Source organism: Lampetra planeri, chromosome 37, assembly GCF_965212315.1.
Source record: "Lampetra planeri chromosome 37, kcLamPlan1.2.h2, whole genome shotgun sequence".
NCBI classification, from domain to species: Eukaryota; Metazoa; Chordata; class Hyperoartia; order Petromyzontiformes; family Petromyzontidae; genus Lampetra; species Lampetra planeri.
In genome coordinates this window covers 527,707-549,181 of record NC_136143.1, presented here as the reverse complement: position 1 = coordinate 549,181, position 21,475 = coordinate 527,707, and the positions used below count along the sequence as shown (strand labels likewise).

The 21,475-nt window shown below is 47.2% G+C and overlaps 1 protein-coding gene and 1 long non-coding RNA gene across 3 annotated transcripts in view; one reads left to right on the top strand and one right to left on the bottom strand.

The window, feature by feature from the left end:
• The window catches only part of LOC144730848 (nitric oxide synthase 1-like), a 67,613-nt gene extending 50,315 nt beyond the window's left edge, over positions 1–17,298 (top strand). For both annotated transcript variants that reach the window (XM_078611624.1, XM_078611622.1), the window contains exons 17-28: positions 3,740–3,914; positions 4,102–4,240; positions 5,671–5,749; positions 7,608–7,801; positions 9,361–9,530; positions 9,931–10,141; positions 10,738–10,825; positions 11,025–11,146; positions 12,188–12,336; positions 12,546–12,740; positions 13,983–14,092; positions 15,499–17,298. In XM_078611624.1, the coding sequence (XP_078467750.1) occupies positions 3,740–3,914; positions 4,102–4,240; positions 5,671–5,749; positions 7,608–7,801; positions 9,361–9,530; positions 9,931–10,141; positions 10,738–10,825; positions 11,025–11,146; positions 12,188–12,336; positions 12,546–12,740; positions 13,983–14,092; positions 15,499–15,511 (1,645 nt within the window). In that variant the 3' untranslated portion in view covers positions 15,512–17,298. The remainder of the gene's footprint in view (positions 1–3,739; positions 3,915–4,101; positions 4,241–5,670; positions 5,750–7,607; positions 7,802–9,360; positions 9,531–9,930; positions 10,142–10,737; positions 10,826–11,024; positions 11,147–12,187; positions 12,337–12,545; positions 12,741–13,982; positions 14,093–15,498) is intronic.
• LOC144730850 (uncharacterized) lies at positions 12,677–14,037 on the bottom strand. The gene is made up of 3 exons (XR_013587869.1): positions 13,949–14,037; positions 12,904–12,975; positions 12,677–12,758 (listed from the first exon to the last, which is right to left on the bottom strand). It is a non-coding gene; the product is annotated as an uncharacterized LOC144730850 (long non-coding RNA).
• Positions 17,299–21,475: the final 4,177 nt, after the last annotated feature.

Below are 21,475 nucleotides of genomic sequence, written 5' to 3'. Positions count from 1 at the left end.
GCGTGACAATGGTGATGAATGAGGTGTCAAGCCTTGCCGGGTGTCTGGTGCGCATCGACTTGCCTGTCCTGGAGGATCCTTCCGCGGCACGTCCGCTGTCGAGGCCTCCTGCTGGGGCGGACCTGGGATATGGGCCCAGCAGTCCCTGGCGTAATGGCCCTTACGAACGCAGCGGAAGCACTCGATGTCGTTGCTCCGCGCCGCAGGCCCTCCATCCCGACGCTCCTGCGTCAGCGGCGCAGATCGCGGCCCCAGTCCACCGCGGGCCGACCACTGAGCAGAGGCGGCTGTCAGCTCCTGCGGGCCCCCCCCGTCAGGAACGTACACCGCCTTCTTAGGATCCCAACCCACGGCACCTCCCTCGATGATGGGCCCCCCCGTCCACGCCGTGACTTGCTTCCAGCGGCGTAGGTTAAACTGGGCATCAAGACACTTTGCGGCCGCCCAGGATGTCAGCTTTTCGTGGCCACACTCCAGCATAGGGATCCCCAAATCCTGGGACAGCTCGAGCATTTTGCCCAAAATGAGGGGTTCGAGTAGGTCAGGCTCCGTCTCCGGGTATGCGGCCATGGCTCACTCCAAGACAGCACCCCTGTATGCCACCGGCGACTCCTCGGGTGCTCGCTGGCGTTGAACAAACCGGCGGTGAGCATCATCCGGCGGCTCGTATGCATCCGCCATCTCGTCGAAAACTCCTCTCAACGTTTTCTTTTTCTCGGCCTTTATAGAACGGAAGAATCGCACCGACTCGTCGTCGAGAAGAGTTGGTAGAACCTCCAGGGCCTCTGCGTCAGTCCACCTGGCGGAGCGCACCGCCGCCAAAAATCTGCAGGCGAAAGCACTCCAATCGCCACCGATGGAGAATTCTTTAACAGTTGTCAGATGACGGCTGCGACTCCTTGCTGCGCCGTCCTCAGCAGGTGACTCATCACGCGGCATATTCAAAATGGCGTCGCATCGCCACGTGTCCAAGATGGCGGCTCCCCGCCGCGGAGAGCGCAAGATGGCGGCTTCCCGCCGTTCTTCCCCTGCCACGCCCAAGATGGCGTCTTCGTGCCGCGTGGCAGATGGCGCTGGCAGCGCAGGCAAGGCCGAGGCCTGCGGATCACCACCGGGCCTCCCCAACGCCGTCGCCGGCGTGACGAGGTCGCACAGTTGCGCCAGCACGGTTTTCAAGGTCTCCAGCTGCGCCGCCATCTGCCTCCATCGTAAGTCCGCGTCCTCCGGCGTGGACGGGTCCACCGACGCAGCGACATCTTGTACTCCCGGACCCGTACTCGTTCCCGCTCGGATCTCCTCCTCCATCGCAGGCAGGTCCACCGCCTGAGGAAGGTCGTCGTCGTCGGATGATGTAGCAGATGATGGTGCAGGAATATTCTTTCTTCTGAGCTGTTTTGACATGCCGTTTCACTTCTGACACCAGTGTAATAAAGGACTCTTCCACTGTGTCTGTCTCCGTTGTCCTTTATTTGGGTTCTTACAACTTTGCCCCGCACGGCCCTCGCTCAGAGCCTTCCGCTTGGCAGCTTGATAGCTGCCGTCGCTCACGTAGCCTTTTCCCACTCCCGATGCAGCTCTGCTGCAGGCTTCCCTCTTAGCCTCTCCACCCGTTGTGCAGTCTCTCAGCTGCTCTCGCTGCAGCCCCACCGCTGCTCTCCGTTCCACCCGTGCCCGGACACCCCTGGCCGACGGTGCCGAGTCCCACTGCGTGGCGATCTCGCCACTCTCCACCCTCTGCCCTGCGTGGCCTCCTCCTGTCTTTATTCCCATACTCTCCTCCTGTCTCTTCCGGTTAGCGCCCTTAAGAGCTTACCCCTCTCCCCCACGTGACCTAACCCCTCCCCCCGTGACGTCATATCCGCGAGGCCGTTTACGCCCGCATTACATTTTTATAAGTGTCACTTATTATTTCCATGGTGGCAGCCAGTCTTTTACAGAATTGCCAATTTAGACTTGCTGGAAAGTGGTACCTGCTTTTTTGACCCTTGACGTATGACACCCTTGACCTGGATTTAAATCCTCGATGCTTTTGTGAATCGAGCGCAGATACTATTATGGTATGCATTTGGTAAGTTTAAGTTTTCTTTGTCCAGGCTGGGCTCAATAATTAGAAGTTTCCGTGGTGTACTGTATTCTTTAATCTAAAACTATTAATGCAATGCTCTCCTTATTGGAATATCTACAAAGCAATTATCCTGGCTACAATATGTACAAAATGCTGCTGCCAGAAATATGTCCATGCTACTCCAATTATGGCCTCATTACTTTGACTCCGAGTTTGTTTTCAAGTAGATTTCAAATTTTGCTTTTAAATTATAAGGGTTCGTCCCCTCTTACCTTATTCAACTCCTATCTCATTTTGACCCAAGTTGTTTAGTTGATTCACAAAATGCTGGACTATTTAGATTTTAGTTCAAAATGTCCACTGAAGGTGATATAACCTACTTGAATTACCATCCTAATCTATGGAACTTTTCATCACCCTCAGTAGGATCTGCCAATCACTGTCCTGAAGACATATCTGTTCAATTATGTTTTTACTAATATTTCTCAGTAGTGAGATGTATTTTTACTTGCTGAATTTTATCCATTATGTCATGTTTTATCGTTTCTATATATTTCATGGTCTTTCCAGTCAGCTAGGATGACTTTCCTCGCTATAACATTAAAGGCTTGGAGTAGAGTGTGTTGTGACTATGATAGTCTGACTGGTTTCAAGTTCCATAGAAAGGAGTCTACCGAGGGCCTAACGCTTGTGCCGCAGATTTTACTAAAGTGCTTGTCAATGTCCAAGTGAAATTCAGTAATATCCGGGCACGGCCAAAAGGCATGCAGGTAAGTCTGGGTGGTGCCCCGTGGGTACCTAGGGCAGTCTGGAGAGGTGTTTGAGAACGTTGCCCTCTTCTCATTGGTGAGATAAGTTCCATGTATACGTTCGTATTGAATAACCTTAAAAGGGAGCAACTTAGGACCGGTAGCAGGGGCGTGCCAGATTTGTGTCCTCTTCTGGAATGGGACAACATAACTCAACTGTCCTTTCCATAGCCTTTTAGTTTTCAATCTGGTCTGTTCTTCCCCAGAGTGAGGGAGTCAATATGCCTCCGCCATTTTGTATTTATCCCATCCTACTGAGAGACATTTAATTACGGGGTGATAGTCGCTAGAGAGGTCATTATTTGGGGATTTAGTAATGGCGTCTCTAATCTGTAGGAAAGACTGCTTTCCAGAGTGGCAACTTAATCCCTTTGCCCACTATTCTAAGGGACGGGTTACCCCAGAAGGGGGATTGTCTATGAAGGGTAGAGGAAATCGGGCCTGTTTGTCCTGACAGATTCCTAAAGTGGGAGTTACTGTCCACAATGGTTTGAGAGCCCGTGGTCTATCCTTGGTTGGGGACAAAACACTTCCTGTAAGGCTCCAGGGGCTAACAGAGCTTTCTTCCCATTTCTCTCACACCCCCTTCCTTTATGGATTCATCCATTGTTTAACATCAAGAAGGGCATTCAGTTGGAGTTTAAACACTTTGTGAAGCCTATATCTTAAAAGGTTATAAAATTAATAGTGGTTAAATCTTGACTTAAAGCTTTCGTGACTGCAGGAATTCATATTCTTTGGGTCTTTCGGTAAAGTCACGCCTATCTACGTGACTTTACCGAAAGACCCAAAGAATATGAATTGTGGTTATTGTGGTATGCGCGGAATATTTCTATGGTGTCTCCGTGGTGCCGATGTCTTTCAGGTTCTCGGTGTTTGGGCTGGGCTCCCGTGCCTACCCTCACTTTGCGGCGTTTGGCCACGCAGTGGACGCACTGCTGGGAGACCTGGGTGGGGAGAGGATCCTGCGAATAGGGGAGGGAGACGAGCTGGGGGGGCAGGAGGAAGCATTCCGCACCTGGGCGCGCCGCGTCTTCCAGGTGCTGATCTCTCACCATGAACCCAGCTCACGTTAAGCTCATCGTGCTGGAAGCTTCTTTAGGAATGGCTCTCAGCAGGTGGAGTGAAATGTTGGATATCATGCCGAACAACATGCAGTAAAGCTGAAAATACGTCGGAGAACGATCCATTTCAGAATTGTTGCCCATTTTCACAATGGAATTTCAGGCTGCGTGTGACGTGTTCTGCGTCGGAGATGACGTGAACATGGACAAGGTGGCGAATTCCCTGGTGCGGAGTGAGCGTGCATGGCGCCCTGACCGTTACCGCCTCGTGCCGGCCAGCGAGGCCCCCGACCTCATCACAGGTGCTTGCGAACTGCATTGGCAGGAAGGCTTCACTGAACCTCGAGAAATGTTTTGTAGGGTCCCGCCAATATTTTGTAGTAGGGGGAAATGTTGCTGTTTGTCATTCCAATTGAGTAATTTGCAAGTAATTTTTCAGCATTGGAATGTTTGGCCAATACCAGTTATATTGATTGATTTTTAGCTGTAGAGTGTACCAGAGAATCTGGAAGAGATCCATGCAGAACAGGAGGAGAATGTACAAACTCCACACAAATAACTCAGGATGTTCTTGCTGTGGGGCACAAGGGCTACAGCTTTGCCACCCTGCCACAAAAGGACTCTAAATCTGTAATTGCCCATTCGTGTTACCATTGGAGCAGTAGTGCAGTCGGTAACGCAATGCACTAAAATCCGTGACTTGGGGTTTATTTCTGGTCATCACTAAGATCAGTGGTGATATACAGTGAGGAAGAAAAGTATTTGATCCCCTGCTGATTTTGTACGTTTGCCCACTGACAAAGAAATGATCAGTCTATAATTTTAATGGTAGGTTTATTTGAACAGTGAGAGACAGAATAACAACAACAAAATCCAGAAAAACGCATGTCAAAAATGTTATAAATGTATTTGCATTTTAATGAGGGAAATAAGTATTTGACCTGCTCTCAATCAGAAATATGTCTACGCCTCTATATAAGGAACGAAACAAGTGGACTTCTCCACAATTCTGGCTGTCGCCTGATGAAGCTGGTTGTAATTACTGGCGAAACGTCGTACTTGGATTGTAAATGGTGTGGTTTGGCTCTCCAACACACCAGTGTGCTGTACTAGTGACGAATTGACATGTTCTGTTTACGTGACAACCCTTACTCGTTGGCTGTGTCGGGTGGTGGCGGGTTTTAACGAGACATTTATATATTTACGCGATCGAAATGCATCTTAATTTCCACATTTTTGTAGCTCAGTAAATATAGCTAAATGGGTTTAAATATTGCTGCATGATTTTTGCATTAAACAATATTGCAGAAAACTTGCACCATTTAACTTAATGTTAAACTGGTAAAATATTGATTTATCTTCTTGGTTCTTTCGGTAAAGTCATGAAGAAGGGAAATAATTAAATAATAAAAATTTAACATAATAAAATACAATTCTTACGAAGTTTCGGCCACAACGCAAGCAGCCGTCCTCAGGTGAAGAACAGGGCTGTCGGAAAGACAGCGTCTGAATGAACACCACCAAGCTTGGCAATGTATATTTAAGCTGGGTTAGAGGAGGAGGGCGCTTTGACAAAGGAATTTGCATATGATGAATCCCTGCAGTCACGAAAGCTTTAAATCGAAAAATATTCATTTAGTTCAGGGTGGGTGATCCCATGCCAAGGCCTTATTCTTGACCCTGCCTCAATGACCTATTGCCTGTGACCCTTTGCCCTCTCCTCGCCATGCAGCTCTCTTTAAGATCCACAAGCGGAAGATTTCCTCGGCGCCGCTCATTTCCCGGGAAAATCTGCAAAGCAGCAACTCCAGGTCGACAGCAGCACAAACGAAGGGCCAGATTATTAGTCTCGCCTCGTCTTTGACTTGGCCTCTAACACAGCCCAGCTCAGGCTAGAGATACTCAGTTGCTTTCAAAGACGAATGAGCGGCTAAGGCATGGCTTGGATCAGCTCATTAAATTCTGGAGCCTGGCTGGGACCTTGCTCAGGTTAAGCGTGGCATTGAGCTGGCTCACTTGATCCAGAGCCAAGCCTGGGCCGAGTCGTGATCAAGAATATGAGCTTAAAGTTATTTAAACCTGCATCATTCTGCTAAGAATCACATTTCCCGATATTATTAGGGGGAGCTAATGCACGTTGGACACGTGGCCAGCAAAAATGGTGACTGGCTGCAAAGGATGGTGATGATAGTGGCAACGTTGGTGTTGGGGAAGACCATGATCTTAACTGGTTGCAAACAACAAGCACTGGATGGGATGGAAGCTGTGATAATAAGTTTTCCCCTTTTTTCTGGCAACAAAAGAGGTGTTAAGATGTTAAAACACCAAACTGAAACCTTTTACAAGGAATCATGTCTACATTAACCACAATACTTTTTTTGCATTCTGACCACAAGTATTGTGGTTAATGCAGACATGATTCCTTATTAAAGGTTTCAGTTTGGTGTTTTAACATCTTAACACCTGTTTTGCTGCCAGAAAAAAGGGGAAACCCTATTATCATATTTTAGTACTGGCAAAGGAGGTCCCATGATGAGATGGAAGCTGTCTCATGTTATCTTCCTCATCTGGTATGCAAGTTAGGGGTTCGATTGCGACCCCGACGTCTGCATTTTTTTAGTTTGCATGTTCTCCCCGTGGTGGTATGGATAATTTATCGGGGTCCTCTGGTTTTTCCCTCCACATTTAGAAACATGCATTTAGAATATTTTGCTGCTACAAATTTCGACCTAAGCCACTTTGTTGAGCTATCATTTGTGGCCAGGTCTCTTCTGAAAGATAAGTTAATACAATGGCAGAGCCACGATTTTGAGGTAGGGGGGGGGGCAACTCCTCCAGCAATGAAAAATGATAGTTGTTAGTAAGGGCTTGTCCCTTGCTTTTTATTCGACGCGTGTGCGGCGATGGCGCAGCCATCGATCGAGGGTCGAATTCGAACCGTGTGTAATTGGCATCGCGCTCGCTGAAGGTGTTTTCCTTCAGGGAAGTTGTGCACTGTATACGCAAGTGCGCACAATTCTGTGAGTCACTTATAACTGCTTTGCCATTACTTATTGCCAATTATGGACTCAAGACTATTGTCCTATCATCTCATAGAGTCCCTGGCACATAATAATATTCTACACAGTGGCAGTGGGGGTGGCAAAATGCCGATTTATTACTAATAAACCCCAATGATCCTATCAAAATTAGGGATTTCGATCGGATCATTGTGGGGGCACGTGCCACCCCCCCCCCCCACTGGCTCCGCCAGTGAGTTAATAGCTCAGTGAGCTTTACCCGTTAATGTAAAATATAGTTTAGTTTTATTTGTATATTTTCTTTAGCGATTTGTTCACTTTTTCTGTACTTTGCATTCTTATCGTGTTTTTTGTATTGTTTGTTGTTGTAACGTTCTGACCCGCCCCGACTGGACATCTATGAAAATTAGCTTTGTAGCTCATCGAATTCCTCTAGTATAAATATTATGATTATATTCTGCCAAGACACTGCAGTGAACAGAGAGAGGAGAGAGCACTGTAAGGAGATATTAGGAAGGAAACAGCACCAAAAGAGACTAGAAAAATAGTTAAGTCCTGATTCATGTAGAGTTATTTTCACTGTTGGTGATGGTGTTGAAGTTAGTGTAATGATTTAAATATTGCTGCTGCGCTCTCCATGGTGCTGAAGCCGATCCACGGTGCTGATTCGCCTGGACGTGCACGGTCTCCCGGAGCTGAGCTACGAACCGGGCGACCACCTGGGTGTGTTCCCGTCCAACCGGGACGAGCTGGTGCACGAGCTGCTGGCGCGACTCCAGGACGCATTGCTTGCCACACAGACCGTGCTCCTGCAGGTTTCCCGGGAGCACGACACTCCCTTCGGTGATTGCACCTCTCTGGGTTGAAGGAAGGTTCTCAAGCGGAAGGGGCATCTTTCCAGGGTGCTGAATCTGATGCAGGCGTGATGGTGTCCACAGTGCTGTAACTTATGGTAGTGTTATGGTGTCGAGGGATCTACAACTGATTATGCTTCTATGTATGCGTATGTATGTTGAACTTATTTTGCAGCATACGTAGCCAACCGTGCTAATCGGAGGTGCTTGTTTACCTAGGAAAGCCTCAATGAGTAATGACTCGTTTTTAGGAGGGTCCTGCCAGGTTTTTGCAGTTGGGGCCAGTAATTGCTTTGTGTATTTCAATCGAGTAATTTTTGGACACGTTCTTTATTGGGCAAATTTGGACCATGGAGCTGGCACTCAATGGCCTACACTAGCAAATTAATGTCACGGGATCTTTAGCGTCCACAGTAAAATAAATAATGCTTAATTTTACGGTTAATACATTCACAATATGAATAAATTATGGTTGGCGCTGGATTTTAACCGTGAACCTCTGCAACAAGCAGCGATAGCACTGCGGCTAAGCCATGTCACCACCCCTCCTATGGTAGCATGTGATGTTGTTGACGGAGCTGAAGCTGATAAGCGTGTGTATTCAGGGTATGAAAACTGAATGGAGCTGTTGCTTCCCAGCGTGCTGAAGTTTTAGGAAGTGTGATGCTGTCCACGCTGCCATTTACATTCATATCCATCAGTTCAAGTGACTGCCATTCACTTCCATTGGGATCATTCAATAATTTTGATAGAGAGCCCTGGACAATAAACCCAACACCAACCCAAAGTTTGATAGGTTGTGATATCGCCAGTTCGCACTTTGTTAGAATCCTCAAATCACACACATCTTTCTAGATGATGTGTGTGTTCCGTGGACCACTTCCCACTGTTTTGTGGACCCTCAGTGGTCTGCAGATCACAGCTTGAGAACCACTGAAATAGAGGGTTATGGAGATCACTTTGTTAGATGTGTAAGTCGCCGTGATGTACTGCAGTCTAGCCAAAAGAATGGCATTCTATCCATTAAACGTAGCTGCCCATGGTTCATATATAATAGCAATAGCATCACCAAGTGGCCAAGCGTTGCAAGTACATCCTCGAGCACAGCATGTTCATAATTAATGTAAACAGATGTCTGTGTAAATGTGTATCTTTTTATGCTCTTTGGTTCTTTCGGTAAAGTCACGTAGGTATGAAATAAAATAAATCATGACGTTTCGGGCGCAACAAAAGCGTTCGTCATCAGGTGGGAAAGCATGGTCTGCTGATGAGGCAGCAGACCATGCTTTCCCACCTGATATCTGTATGAAACTGTGTGTATGTTTGACAACTACGATCCCATTAACCTGAATTAGATCCTTAGCCATGAAAAGCATAGGCTGCCAGAGATGTGTGGTATATTAACATGTCTCGCGACTCCTCTAATGTGACAAAGCCTTAAATGAGTGCTTGCTGCTGTATCATTTACTCATTTGGGCAGCCAGGTTGGCCACGTAAGGAATGTGGTTTGCTGGGGAAGATGTCCTCATTCCTGCGTGTGTGGTGCAGGCACGGTGAGCGAGTGGCAGGCTGAGGGGCGGCTGCCCCCTTGCTCGCTGGCGCAGGCTTTCTTGCACTTCCTGGACATCACGACGCCCCCGTCTCCACAGCTGCTGCTCCACTTCGCGGGGCTCACCGACGACGAGGAAGAGCGCAAGCGCCTGCACTTCCTTGCCAAGGTGAGGGACACATGGACAGTGTGTTACTGCGAGTCAGGTAAAGGGCCAGTGTTGTATCGAGGGTAAGAGACATGGAGTTAAAGGTAGGATTCAATGTTGTGATTAGATTAGGGTTAGTACCTTACAAATGGCTATGCACTGGGATAGGACTGTATTCATCGGATCATAACACGCACTTTGTGGCTCTGTTTTTTAAAGCAAAAGCTGGGGATGCATCTTATAGTCTGGTAGGTGGGTGTCGGCGACCAGATCGGTGTAACTCTACTGACACCTGCCATGAGTTTGGGGTGCGTCTTGCTTATTTTCTGGAGCGTCGTATAATGCAGAGAATGGGGACATCAAAAAGAGCTGAGTGCCAGGCTGACGCTTCACTGAGCCGCCACCACTGCGCTGCCCCCAGGGTCAGCAGGCCTACGAGGAGTGGAAGTGGAGGGGCAACCCCTCGGTGCTGGAGGCGCTGTGCGAGTTCCCCGGCGTGCGCGTCCCCGCCTCGCTGCTCGTATCTCAGCTGCCGCTGCTGCAGCCGCGCTACTACTCCATCAGCTCGTCCCCACGCACGCAGCCCGGACAGATCCACGCCACCATCGCTGTGGTCTCCTATCGCACGGACGGTGAGACGCGTGCCCATCGCGGAACCCAATGCAACTTTTATTTTTTCTTCATGGTTACTCAGGAAAGGCCTAAAGGCTCAAAACGCCTAGCGGTCTGCAACAACAGCACTATTAAAGTTGTAATTGATAAAAAGTTAACATCTTTATAGAATTGAGCTAAATTATTATCAGAACTTGGGAAAATAAAAGATTGAATGTAATTCTAAAGTCAATACAGTGTGAGGGAAGAAGCAGATAAATGTTATGACCTGCAGTGTGGTTGTTGAGTACCGTCTGTAGACCAAGTTCTGAACACGAGTGGAGGAACGAATGTATCAAGTTCACAGGAACGGAAACCATGGCAGTAGTAATAGAAGAATAATGAGGAGGTGACTGACCGGCAGTGTAGTGTGCAACTGGAGTAAATCCGTGAGTGCTGGATTATCAGTCAATCTGACTGCTTTACGTTGAAGTCAGTGAGGTAGAAACCGAGTACGCCACCCTAGATATGACCCCAGGCAGGTAGCGATTGATATTGTTGTTCAACAGGTCGTGGTGTAACATGTGCGCCCTCTCCTTGTCCCATGACCCCGTGACCCCTGTGACCCCATGTGCAGGGGAAAATGGACCCCTGCATCACGGAGTCTGCTCGTCCTGGTTCAGCCATATTGAGCCCGGGCACAGTGTGCCCTGCTTCGTGCGCCCGTGAGCTCCGAACCCAGATCCGCGAACCTAGTGATACCAGAAGTGCAACCCCAGATACATGAACCCAAATGCGTGACCCCAGATAAATTCAATGCAATTTTGACATCCATTAAAAATTCTAAACATCACTCATTGTTCTTTGTTGTAATTGACATTGTATTTGGTGTCCTGATCATGGTGGTGGCTTTGGTGGTGGCAGGGCCCCGGGGTTTCGCCTGCCCTCTGACCCCAGCCTGCCCTGCATCCTGATTGGTCCCGGCACGGGCATCGCTCCATTCCGTGGGTTCTGGCAGGACCGGCTGCACGACATCGAGCACCGAGGTGCAGTCACAGTCACACGCAACCACAACTACAGTTCAACCACAACTACGGTCCAACCACAACCACAATGCAACCACAAATACGGTTCAACTACAACCACAACTTTGTTTCAAACACAACTCAACAACAACTATGGTTTAACCACAACTGAACCACGTCTATGGCTCAACCACAACCACAATTCAACCAAAACTACGGTAAAGCCACAACCCAACCACTACTCAACCATAACTATGGTTTAACCACAAACACAACACAACCACAACTAGGGTTCAACAACAACTCAATTACAGTTCAACCACTACTCAACCACAACTTTGGTACAACCACTACTCAACTGTAACTACAGTTCAACCACAACCACAACTCAACCACTACTCAAAAACAACCATAGCCTAACCACAATTCAACCACTACTCAATCACAGCCTCATTCACAACTCATCCACGACCACAGGTGTCTCCATACAAACACTTACTCAATAGTACTATGTCCTGCATGAAAACCCACATGTTTCTCTGCAATGTGCTGCTCAATATGTAGTTTTAAGGATGTCCCGATAATGTCGATTTCAACAACCACAAATTAATACCAGCTCAACCACCTCTACAACACAACCACCATTCAACAACAACAAAAACCATAACCACCACACAACATTAACTCATGCTTTGCTCAACCACCATGCCACTTCAGCCACCAGTAATCCACACACAGGTGTGTGTGAGATGCACAGGGAGTAGTGGTACAGTGATTAGCGCACTGCACTGTGAAACCATCGACCCACGTTTGATTCCTGCTCATGGCCAACATCAGTGGCGATTATATGAACTGACACGGAGTCTCCATTACGTCGACTCAGTCTTAAATGAGCACCTGGTACAGTGTGTAAACATCAGCATTGGGGAGATAATGGCAGCCTTGTATGGTACTGGCCAGATCATCCTCTCGTGTGCTGTGTTGGCCTTCATAGCTGCTCGGTTACCGCAATTGCCCCAACAGTCTCTTGAGGCTACATGGTAATCTTTGTCTGTGCTGCAGGTGTGCATCCGTGTGGGATGATGCTGCTGTTTGGTTGCCGGGAGAGGGACGTGGATCATATCTACCGTGACGAGACGGAGCTCGCACGCAGCAAGGGCGTCTTCTCCGAGGTGCACACGGCGTACTCACGCGAGCCCAGCACCCCCAAGGTGAGCACAGTCACCATTACCACCACCATCACCAGCATCACTACCATTACTCACGTGAGTCCAGCACGCTCAAGGTGAGTTCCACCATCATCACCACCGTCATTACCATCATCATCATCATCATCACTCATCTGTCTTAGATGAGGTCAAGCGTGTCTCATGTCTGATGTTCGGGCTGCATCTGTGGCCCCCACACTGCCCCATCCCAGATGTACGTGCAGGACCTCCTGCGCGAGCGCTTGGCTGCCCAGGTGTTCTCGGTGCTGCAGGAGAGGGGTGGGCATCTGTACGTGTGCGGCGACGTCACCATGGCGGGCGACGTCCTCAAGACGGTGCAGCAGGTGCTGAGCCGGCACGGAGACATCTCGCTTGAGAAGGCCGGGCAGATCGTGAGCCGCCTGCGGGTACGTGAGCGCTAGCGGCTTGAGCGGCAAGGGCACGGGGACACACGTTGGGGAGGGGGCGGGGGGTGCATGGGATGTGTGAACACAGGGCAGCAGGGTGGCGCAGTGGTGTCTCTCACCAAAACACCAAAAAGTGCTTGGGTTTGATCTCTGACTTGGGTACCTTTCTATGCGAAGTTTGTATGTTCTCCCCTTGTTTTGTATGGGTTTCCTCCCTGTTCCCTGGTTTCCTTCCCTATCAAAACACAACGACACAATGCAAATGGTATTGGCCAAAACATCCCAATGATGATACATTTCCAGAAAATTACTCAATTTTGATACATTTTAACACGTAGGCTTTCGTGACCAATACACTTTTTTAGGTTAGATCATTTAAAGGTAAATGTGTTTTAAACCGACCTCCGTCCGACCAAGCCAATTAGTAAGGTGTATGACATAAACAAAACCTGCCAATGTATCACTACTTCAGCACACTGGTGTGTTAGAGAGCAAACCCACAACATTTACAATTTGAATACGATCTTTCACTGGTGATTGCAACCATCATCAGGAAGACATCTAATACACAAAGTGTCACGTTCTGTTCACATGACAAACCTTACTAATTGGCTGTGTTGGGTGGAGGTGGGTTTTCGACACATTTCCAAGTACGCGATCTGATCCAAAAAAAGTTATCGTGAATAATGTTAGTCGCGAAAGCCTACGTGTAAAAGTGACTCGATTCGGGTTATATATAGCAACATTGTACCCTTCTGTAAAAGGCTTGGCAGGACCCTCCTGAAAAAGAGTTGAGATGCAATGAAGCTTTTCTATGCAAACACACACATAATAATGAAGTTAATGTATATGCAGAAAGTGTAAATGTTTGTGGTGTGTATTTTTTATCTGTATTTATCCATGACAAACCCATCCAAATAGGGTCCTAGCAAGATGGCAGCAGTATAGTATGGCTTACCAATGTAGCTTGCCACCGGAGATCATAAATGTGGCTTACCAATTAATGTTGTCAGTGGAATTCATCAATGCAGCATATCATCAGAGCTTCCCGATGTATAATAACAAAGCTTATTATTGGAGCTCGCCAAGGTAGCTTGCTACTAGAGTTCCCCTGTGGCTTATTAATGCATCTTAGAAGAGGAGTTCACCAGTGTGGATTATTAATGCATCTTAAACATGGCTGGGGCTCGCTAGCGGACTTCACTGACCGGCGTCGCGTGCTGCTCATCCCTCTTGCCACAGGACGAAGGCCGCTACCACGAGGACATCTTCGGCGTGACCCTGCGCACGTTCGAAGTGACCACACGTCTGCGATCGGCGTCTATCGCGCAGAGTGACAAGGAGCACGAGGAGTGAGTGCCGTGCAAAATAAAACAAGAAAAATAATGCATATTCATAAATTGTGTAATGCTTTCCAACATGAGATTGTCTTCAGAAGTATTTAATCAACAGTACAGAAACCAAGACGAATTTCACCAAGGAGATAAAGAAGTGATTCTTAACCTGGGGTGCACGCACCCCCTGGGAGTGGCGAGATGCCCTTTTTGGGGGTGCGAGACATGCCAGATTCTTTTTGAAGGTAAATCATCAATAACAAATTAAGGACAGGCACATTAGTACACCTACTTTGTTTCATCAAAGACTATGTATTTATTAACATTATGTTTTTTTACGATTGAGAATCCAAAGGGGTGCAAGCTGCAGTAAAGGTTAAGAACAACTGAGATAGAGCTATGAAATCAGTTCACCTGAAGCTGCTAGGTGGATTGTTACATTGCCGGGTTGTGAGATGTGGCAGCAACTTGGGGAGGCTTTCATCCACAAGTGGACTGACCATGGCTGATGATGATGATGATGATGGAAGTTGAAGAGTAGCTGTAAGGAAAAACGTGTTTGCACATTTTCATGTAGTCCTTTTGGCTTGGGTTTGCATCTCCCCCGTTGGCCAAAATGGCCAGTTTTCAATATGGTAGGTACCTCAGAGCAACACACATTTATACTGAAGTGTATTCATATTGAATTGGCATAATGTAAAATTGACATTTTAAATATATCCAGGTTGTCTGCAGGATTAGACTGGGCCACCAGACAACTGGGAATTTGCCCCCTAGCCAGCTAGTTCTGAAGTTCAGCTGCAACTAAAGTTTGCGCAACCTTGGGATAGAGCACTCCTGTTCAGGGGCAAACTCACCATCCACGTAACCCGCACTATTGCCTCAAATTGCTGGATTATATTAATGAGTTTTCCTTTGTTGTAAATGGTTCTGCATCATTTGCAGTCTGCCTTCCATATTCAGCTGCAGCCTTGCAGCCTATGCTTTAAGGCTGGACACTGGGTGAAGTACGAGAGCGAAAGCTCGATGCCTTCGATAGTCATTGAATCCGAAATACGCTGAGGATACGTAGCAAATACAGCTATTAAAGGCACCATCAGTGAAAGAACTGACTGACCACACATCACCAAAATTATCATAAGGAAGCGCAGGTTCATTTGGTTCGGCCATGAGCAATGTATAAATTGTGACGAGCTGCCTAGATCACTCACGGGAGTGGGTGCTCTCTGTCAGCGATCAATGACCAAAGACCTTCAGAAGCTGGGTATCACATTGGAAGAGGCTAAATTAATGACGACTGAATTTTGATCAAGCTAACTTTGCTTCATTGCAGGCAGGTGCAGCGTGAAAACAACCTTGCTGATGCAAAATTCCAAAAACCTAATTAACGATCGGAGGGGCTAATGCCGCTTTGTGTCTCACAGGGTTTTCTCGTAAACACGAATCTTCGCCTGTGAACATCACCTGTGGGAGCTGGAGCAGGGCAGAGGAAGCTGCTGTTATCACAAACATCTCACTACCTACCTAACCCGGGGACATTCCAAACTTCAGTCTTCACATCCCATTGCCACAGTCCAGGTTTTCATGTTTACTCATTGTTATAACATGTGCAGGTGCCCCGATTATTGGAATGTGACGCCAGCACGTGATGATAATGCACCAGTGCTGGGCTCCTACCAGGGCAGTTCTACTAGAAAGCTGGTGGGCTGTGTGCTCTGATCTTCTAGAGAAAGATGATGAAGCTACTGCCAGCGCATTCCATTTTCTCACTGTGTCTCTATGTAAGTCAATGGGTCTCTTTGTGTGTCTCTGGGTTTACGTGTTCGTTTATGTGAGTCCATAGCACTTAGCCATCACATTCCCTTTACTCAATCCACCTGCACGCGTGGACTTTTATTTTGTCTCGACGAACTGAAGCAACTAAATAATTTTCATTGTAAAGCACACAGCCTATACACCTGCACAGCTAGAAGCCTCTACCACTTTGCATTCGTGCCGGGTTGCAGTGATACGAATAAAGAGTTAATTCTATCTCATTTCTAAATTACATGCCTTCTTTATGTGTGAACAATTTAGTAAGTCTTGCAGAACATCAACCTTCAAGTATGTGTGGATGTATTTGGGGAGCGGTGGTGTAGTGGTTAGCGCACTACACTCTGAACCTGGTGACCTGAGTTTTATTCTCAGCCATGGCTGCCCTAAGTTGTTAAAATTAGTAACTGGTGCAATGTATAAACAGGACTGGGTAAACAAAGGCGGCCAGGCAAGGTGTGGTCACACCATCCCCTTGTTCACACTGGCCTTAATACGTGCTCGTTAACAGCACTTGCCCCAACAGTCTAGTATATGTTATAGGGGGATCTTTATCTTTGTAGGTGTGTGTTATTTGTCATAATTATTGTACAAAGTCCAGCTCCTACTGGCACAGGTGAGGCCCAATATAACATTAATTAATCAAAGCAGTATGTACTTACTCACTGCCTTGGTACTTTCGTTGTTACAAAAGAAAACCTGTCACCCTGGTCTGCAGTAAATTCTTGATTTTTCATCGAACAAATTGGGCCAATCTCACGTTGGTAACGGTGTTTGTTGTTTTTGCATTTTTGTCTTTTTATAAAAAATACAGGAATAGTTTCATTGCATTGTGAACATTTGGCACAATGTCGCATTTTAAAATGTAACGTTGGGGCTTTCATTGTAAATGGATATATAGCAGAACTCCAAAAAATCAGCGTGACAATAATCTGCACCCCCTGCTACCGTGACCACTCCTATAATCTGTCGGGGCAGAGATTCTAAAATCCAAATCCACTCACATGAGCCCGAACCCACGAGTTTGTCTCCAATTTATACCTACAGCCTGTCAACAAACTCTCAATAAACTTTACAGTGTCCATCCAACACATTTTGAGGATGTCTATATTCCGTTCGCCAGATGACACGCGACATCACCGCATTTACTGAAGTTCTACTGTAAATCCAAAATAACTTTTAAGGAGTTTGCCAAAGTTTCTGTCACAGTATATTTTTGTGTCGGTCGTAGTGCAACATTTAAGCGTCAAATATATTCGTAGGCCTCCGAGTTGACCAAATTCAGGTCTCGGGATTTGTGCTGCTTTGCAAATGTTACAAAATTATATCTGTGCATGGCATCTGTGTGTTCGTTTATGCAACCATTTGTTATTTGTTACAAGTGCTTTATTAAATGAAGATGTACTCCAAAACAATTGAGCGTTATTTAATTTGTGATCTAACAGTGCACTGCACTATGAACCTGTACTCCTGAGTTGAATTCCCAGCCACGGCTATGCCATCTGTAACAAAACGGTCCTGGGCACCCCCTTTCACCAACCTGCAATGACATCGTGAAGCATGGTAAAATGACCTACAATGACATGGGGAACCCTTTAGCCAAACTTTATTTCCGTTAAAAAGGCACCTTATAACCAAGGCCCTGTACATAAAATAATATTTTAACATTTTTAATACCATTTCATAAAAATGTAAATTAGATTGAGCTTCAACCATACATTGAGTACAATCAGTTTAGTTTTCATCTGCGAAAGCCAGTTTGTAGAGGTATATTTAACGGGTTTTTTTTAAAACAGCGGTCAGGCAGTCCCTTATCAGACAAGGGAATTCGACAGGGTAGGAGCCATAAAACATGCACAGGACCCAGTAGCTTCGTGTCACACTCTAGGGATGTTTGGTAATTCTTAATGGAGGAATCGAAGCAGTCGAAAGGGGCAGTAGGGAGAAATAATATTTTCAGATAGCAGGTTTCCTGGTCATGTCGGACTTTATGGGTCAGGAGACCGACTTTGAAGATAAAATGCCATCGTACTGGCAGCCAGTGCAGTCCACGGTGCACAGGGGATATGTGACTATTCCTAGACGTTACCAGTCAATAAACTGGCTGCTTCATTCTGCACCAGCTACAGACGATGGACATAAACCCATAGTAGCCCTAGGTATAGTGAGTTGCAGTCGTAAAAGTGAGTGGTCACGAAGACATAAACCAAGGTGGGAACATCAGCAGAGGTAACCAAGTGTTCTAATCTGGGTGATATTCCTCAGATGGAAGAAAGGAATTGCCAACGGCTCACATGTAAGATGTCGGACTTCGTTCACAGAGTACGTAGCCAACCGTGCAAATCAGAGGTGCGAACATTTGTGATTTAAAAGTCAAAGCCATTGTTAAAAATAACAACAGGATTCCATGTTCGGTTTGATGTGGTCAGCTTCGCCACCAACCTTGCGATCACAAGGTTGGTGGCGAAGCTGACCACATCATTGCTGAGTTTAGCTGAATCCAAAATTTACCCAGCATTGTCATCCAGCCAGGTCTCAGTGATGCATACAAGATACAATGTCGCAAGCCGATCTGTTCAAGTTCATTTATTTGGTACTAGCGGTTAGTACCCGGCGTTGCCCGGGCAAAAAAGGCAGACACATGTAGTTACACACGCAAATCCATTGATTCACACACATAAAGTTACACGCACAAATGGACTCACACATACATACATACATAGACTGAACAACAACAACCACCATTCGCCACTAAGTGGCGGTGACGTCACAACAACGCTTGTGCCAGGCTATGTGCACCTTGAGGCCACGTGAAGTGTCGAACGGCCGCTGGCAAGAGGTCACGGGGCAAACCCAGATGGCACAGGTCGACTGACTGAGACGACTGGCTGATGCACCACCTGTGGCCCCTACTCCTACTGTGGCAACTTTCTGTGCTTTAGCCACCCGGCGCTCCGCTCATTGTTGTGAGCGTCGCTCCTCCGCCCTCCATTGTTGTGGAAGGTGACTGCCTCCAACTGGCCAGTAGCGTCCTTCAGGAGCCTCCTCCACAGTGGCCGATCTTGACACGGCTGGTACCAGTCATCCGCAAGTGGACTCAGCTACAAGTCCTCCTGTAGCACCTCACTCCATGTCTTCTCCAGCCCGTGCCGCGCCCGTTTAGCCCCCTCGATCCAGCGGAACAAAAGCTGTTTAGGCATGCGGTGGTTGGCCATGCGGGCTACATGACTCAGGCAACGCAGCCTTGCCTGCCGGAGGTCACCGATGGGACTTTGTCCAGATCTTTCAAGGATTTGTGAGCTCCTCACACAATGCAGCCTGGTTAAACCCAGGATGGATCGTAGGCAGGCCAGCCTAAATGTTTCTAACCGGCGAAGATGTTCCATTAGGGGGGTCAAAGTTTCGCAAGCGTAGATAAGGGAGGGAATGACCGTGGCCGAGAAGACCTGAAGCTTCGTACGGAGTGATAGACCAGGTAGCTTCCACACAGCGTTACGCAGCCAACGAAAAGATACTGCAGCTCGACTGATTCGGAGTGAGACCTCTGCTGTTAAACCGGGGCCGGTCATTAGCACACTGCCCAGGGAAACTCTCCACTGTCTCCAGAACTGCCCCATCACCAATTGGGAGTTGTGGGGGTGGAGTGTCCGATGGTACAAAATAGCCAGGCAGGTGCTTAGCTTTGGTTGGGCTGATGGTAAGGCCCCACCTGTTGGTGGCAAGCTCCAGGTTCAGCAGCAGCACCTCGAACTCCTCCTCCGAGCGAGCAGCCATTAGCAGATCATCGGCATACATAACGTGGTTGAGCAATAGGGAGCCATCCCTTGACCACACCCGGGCATCGATCAGCCTCCCATTGTATCTGTAGCAGATGGAAATTATTCCGGTACAGGCATTGAAGGCTCGACGAACTACGTGGTCAAATGTGGGAGCCAGAGGACATCCCTGTTGCACCCGAAGGTGTAAAGGGAATGGCTCTGACTCACGGCCACGTAGTTAAGACGCGGGGCCGCTCACCATCATGAAGGTCCTTAAGTATGGTGATGAGTGGGTTCGGGACTCGGAAAGCACGAAGAGCAACCCAGAGGCCAGGCCTACTGATGGTATCATAGGCCTTGAGCAGGTCAATAAAGCACACGCATGGACTAATATGCACACATGGACCTACAGACACGCAAAGAAATGGAGTTACACTGACTAACATGGAGGCATGCACACACAGCGACTAATACACACGCACATGGACTGAGACACACACACACACATATGGACTGACACACACAAACACATGGACTTACAGACGCACACACATATGGACTTACACACACAGACATGCACTTGAGATACGCACACATGGAGTTACACAGCCATATCGACGTACACACATACAGCGACACACACACATACACAGAGTGACACACACATTGCCGTACACACACATACACATGTGGACTGTCACACAGACATTCACTTGAGATATACACACATGGAGTTGCACGCACATATATGGACGTACACACATACAGCGACTCACACACACACACCGACTCGCACACAGCAATACGTGGACTAAAACACACATTGACGTAAACACACATATGTACTTACACACACACACATATGGACTAAGACACACACATCAACTTACACATACATAGACTGGGACACACATAGCTCTACACACACATACACATATGGACTGTGACACACAGATATCTACTTTAGATACACAGACATGGATTAACACACACAGACGCATTGACTTACACACACACATCGAGTGACACACACATGTATAAACTTACACACACATGTGGACTAACACACACACATATGGACTGACATACACATCGACGTACACGCACACAGATCGACTGACACACACACATGGACTAACACACACACATAAACACTTTGACGTCCGTTCCAAAAAGACACCCACATGGAGTTAAAGACACGCATGGCTCTACACGCACACACATATGGACTCAAAGACACACACATGGAGTCACACACACACATCGATGGGCACAGAAATCCGCGATGATGGCACAGCTATCAGTATCGCAGTACTACGTATGAGTAAAGAGCGTGACGTGAGTGATGGAAACAATAGAAATGCATTGAAGAATAAACTGAAATCACAGACTGGCAGTAGACCGTGGCAGCGTCATAAAAGCGCAGCAAAAAAGGGGAAATTGAGCAACCCAAAAATCCAAAAAGAGTTTTGTGTACACAAACATAATTATTGCAACATGTTAAGTTGTTTCATAATGGTAAACAATGATCCTGAGTTGTTATCTTCACACTAACATAATTATTGTAACATCTGTGAACTTGTTTCATAATGGTAAGCAATTAAGCGTATTTTTTATCAGCACACAAACATTATTATTGTAATGTTTGTCAACTAATGTGTTTAACAATAGTAAACAATGGACTTGAGTTGTTAGTGTAAGAAGCAAGGAACTTTGTACTTACCATAGGCGTGTTGAGGCCTTGTGCCATGCATAGCCCCCGTCCTGAATCCGCTGTGCACGCAACCGCTCGTTCGCCATCTGGAAAGATCTCGAGTTCAGCGTCGCTGCT